The sequence below is a fragment of the Ictalurus punctatus genome, chromosome 19, assembly GCF_001660625.3.
Source record: "Ictalurus punctatus breed USDA103 chromosome 19, Coco_2.0, whole genome shotgun sequence".
Taxonomy (NCBI): Eukaryota; Metazoa; Chordata; class Actinopteri; order Siluriformes; family Ictaluridae; genus Ictalurus; species Ictalurus punctatus.
Genome location: NC_030434.2, coordinates 27,216,985 through 27,220,681, shown reverse-complemented (window position 1 = coordinate 27,220,681; position 3,697 = coordinate 27,216,985). Strand labels below are relative to the sequence as shown.

The window sequence follows — 3,697 nt, the reverse complement described above, 5'->3', positions numbered from 1 at the left end:
CCAATGCTGAATAACAGCTCCAGTCACACAGCTCACTACAACACAATGATACATCAACAAGCACTGACCATCATCTATTAAAACCATCCTACACCTTGGCACTGTTGAATTCTGGATTCTGGTTGGTCAAAGGATGTTCATTAATTTTCTAAAGCAGTCAGCTCTGACAGTATATATGACAAGGTGTAAATTTTTTGGCTAATTTACTTCAAGACGGAAAGAAGAGAAGCTTGTTGTAGAACTCTTCCCTTATCAAGCTGCAGATGTAAGTGTCCTTACTTGAGCAATATTTGTGAAGAGGAAATGAAGAGCATGTTCCATGAGTACGTAGAGACGTTCCATCGTCTGCAGTAATAAAATGCATGAAACAGACTTTTCTCTCTTTCTTATTTTATAGCTGGAATATTTATGCAAATTCTACAGCAATGTATAAAACTAGTAGAGAGAGAGACTCCTCCTACCTGTGCAGGTAATATGAACCACCTCATCACCATTATCACATCTGTTCTGTCCCCAGGGTGAAGATGGACACTTCAACAGATTAGAGTCGTGTTTCCTACATTTCACATGATCCATCCAGTTAGGAGCAGATTCGACTCTCGCTCTGGCCGAGTCCAAACTCTCGCCTCTTCCACAGTTCAGCTCTCGACACACCATATCTGCTGTTTCTAACTTCATCTCCATCTTGTTGTAACACACATTACCCCAGGTTCCATTGTAGAACACTTCCAGATTCCCCTCACAGCCCTCCGTGAGTCGGATCTCTTTAAACTCTGGTGAGAGGATTACATACATTAAAAATCCTGTTTTATTGATTCAGTTAAATATGTGTAATGTTATCTTTATGTAAAAAAAAACAAATAAAAAAACTACATTTACATTTATAAACAGGGAATTACTGTCATGGTGAATTTCAGGAACTTTGGACCTCAGTTTTGAAATACAGACATATACATATTTACAGGTTTAATCTCAGTCATTACACTGTACCTGAGCACACGACTCCTACGTCCTCCTGGTGTCCACATTCACCCTCTTCACACAGCTGAAATCTGCAGTTCCACAGGGACGTCTCGTTCCCCTCACACTCCACCTCATTCAGCCATATGGACCCAGTTCCAGGACCAAACCAGGCTGGTATGTGGGTATTGAGGGCCACTCCACACTGCAGCTGTCTGCACACCACTTGCGCATCCTCAATATCCCACGAGTCATCACACACTGTCCCCCACGAGCCGCTGTGGAAAACCTCCAGCCTTCCTGCACAGTCTCCCCCAGAACCAACCAGCCTGATGGAGCTGGGGTCTGGATTAAATGTTATAAGTTATATAAAACTAATATACTATTATAACATATTCAATTACTTTGTATATTTAGTAAGATACTTTAGAATTATAAAACATGTATTCCTGTTGTTAATAGCTGCTCATTGGTAGGTGTTGTGCTGCTTACCTGAGCAGGTGATGTACAGCTGTTCCCCGGAGCTGCAGTTGACAGGTTGTGCACTGCTGCAGTTCCCCAGATGAGCTTCACTCCCAGAGCAGCTGAAACCCGTTACACACATGTGTTTGTGTTCAGTGGTGGATGGAGAGGAGCGGTAGTTCAGCACGGAGCCACAGCCCAGCTGTCTGCAGAGCACAGACGCCTCAGACAGACTCCACGAGTCCAGGAGAACTCTCCTCCAGTCCTGCCTGAAATAAATCTCCACCTCCCCCTGACACTCGCTCCCTCCAGACAACCGCACTCGCCCCTCATGAAACGCCACGGATGATCCTGAAGCAGAAGAACATCATTTAAATATTCTAATGAACACTGACTTTATTCACTAACGTGGTGTATGTGATGTTAATATCTCACCATTACAGATGACTCCAGCATCGTGTTTATGAGAGCATGCAGCTCGACTCCATGATGAGATGTTACATTGTGATAGGTGTGTGTCCTTCCCCTGACAGTCAAACACATCAGCCCAGATGTGGCCACTCCCCTCCCCAAACCAGTCCACCTCCACCACAGCTACAGCACTCCCACAACCCAGCTGTGCACAGAGAACATCTGCAGCTCTCATATCCCAGCCTACAGCACAAACTGTGCCCCACTCACTGAGGTACTGGAGCTCCACTTGACCAGAGCAGGAGTCCGGTCCGTTCACCAGCCGCGCCCCTGTGTGACCTGAACAAACAGCCGAGAGCTCAGTGAAAGAGGAAAATTAACAAAGACAGCTTAAAGTTTGATTGACAGGTATGTGTTCTCTATTTAAACAGAAGGTAAATCATGATACTTCACCAGAACATATTAATCCCACATCGTTGTAATGGGAGCAGGTTGAGTGTTTGAGTGAAGATGATGTTGGACATAAGGTAATCTCAGATTCATTTCCTCTACACTGAAGCTCCTCTGTCCACACCTGACCCTCCCCTCGGCCAAAAGCAGCTGATCCCCGCACTTTCACAGGAATCCCACAGCTCAGCTCTTGACACACAACCTCTGCATCCTGCTGGTCAAAGTCAGCATCACACACTGTGAACCAGGTACGTCCATGAAGCACCTCCACTCTCCCAGAGCACCGGTGAGGACCAGCAGTGAGTCTCGACATTCTGTGACCTGTGTTTAATTTAATTGTGTAAATATTGTGCAGATTTTCAATAAGACAGAGTACCCTTACAAACAAAACCCTACAGGAATCCTGCAGGATTTTCATTTCTCTGCATGATGTTTGCTGCTCTCCTGCAGGAAAGATGAAATCCTGCAGGACACATTGACAAACTGTGCAGGAAATTTCTCTAAGTTATAGAACACAATTACTGCAGCTGCATTTTGTTTACTTCCTGTGGTGGCTCACCTATGACTTATTAAATATGAGTCATTAAATTGTGTTTAATTTCTTTTTGCACAATTATACACACCATACAAACACAGCACATAGTGTAACGTTAGCTCGGTTACTAGTAAACATGGCTAATTTTATTATTGATATATTTTTTAAACCTTTTTTCTTCTGTTTTTAGGTGTGAATTGAACTCCGGCTTGGAAACTTTACAGAATGCATCAGTCATTATGTGACATAATCTCAGTAAATGAAATAATTTCTTTGTGAAAATGCTTTTGTTGTGAAGTTATTTCCCCAGTATGTTTCCTGCAGGATACAAACACTCGCCATGTCCCGCAGAATTTCAGATTGATCCTGCACAATAGTCCTGCAGGAAGTGTGTGTTTTAAACAGACCTGCAGGACATCATTCCTGAAGGATCAGGGCTCTACGGTAAAAAATTTCTTTTAGGAGCACTTGTGTACTTGTGCTCCTAATTACAAAAATTTAGGAGCACGGTTGAAATTGAGTTTTTTAGAGATGGTAACGTTAATGTGCCACACAAGTAGCATGAGAAAACTTGAGCTTGTCAATTATGACAGAATTTAGGAACATAGTGTGAACCATGACACATTAATTTACCTTCTGATAAACTAAATGTAATATTTTCAGTTAATTTTACAGACTGTATGCAAAAAACAACTGTTAACCTGTTCCACCTTGTAAACAAACACAATAAACCTCAATGTTCAGTGTTTGAAGTCTGCTCCTCTTAAATATTTTAAAAGCTACACATTTAGACAATTACCATTGTCATGGTTCTGGGTTGCAGGGCTCTACAGTGCGACCATTTGACTCGCATTTGTGACTGAAAAGTACTTTGTGCGA

The 3,697-nt window shown here is 42.7% G+C and overlaps 1 protein-coding gene across 1 annotated transcript in view; it reads right to left on the bottom strand.

Annotated features, from left to right (window-relative positions):
- The window catches only part of LOC108261555 (scavenger receptor cysteine-rich type 1 protein M130-like), a 3,207-nt gene extending 490 nt beyond the window's left edge, over nt 1-2,717 (bottom strand). The window contains exons 1-5 of the mRNA XM_053688142.1: nt 2,287-2,717; nt 1,858-2,172; nt 1,453-1,773; nt 991-1,305; nt 462-773 (exon numbers count right to left, since the gene is read on the bottom strand). Of these exons, the coding sequence (XP_053544117.1) occupies nt 462-773; nt 991-1,305; nt 1,453-1,773; nt 1,858-2,172; nt 2,287-2,701 (1,678 nt within the window). The 5' untranslated portion in view covers nt 2,702-2,717. The remainder of the gene's footprint in view (nt 1-461; nt 774-990; nt 1,306-1,452; nt 1,774-1,857; nt 2,173-2,286) is intronic.
- Nucleotides 2,718-3,697: the final 980 nt, after the last annotated feature.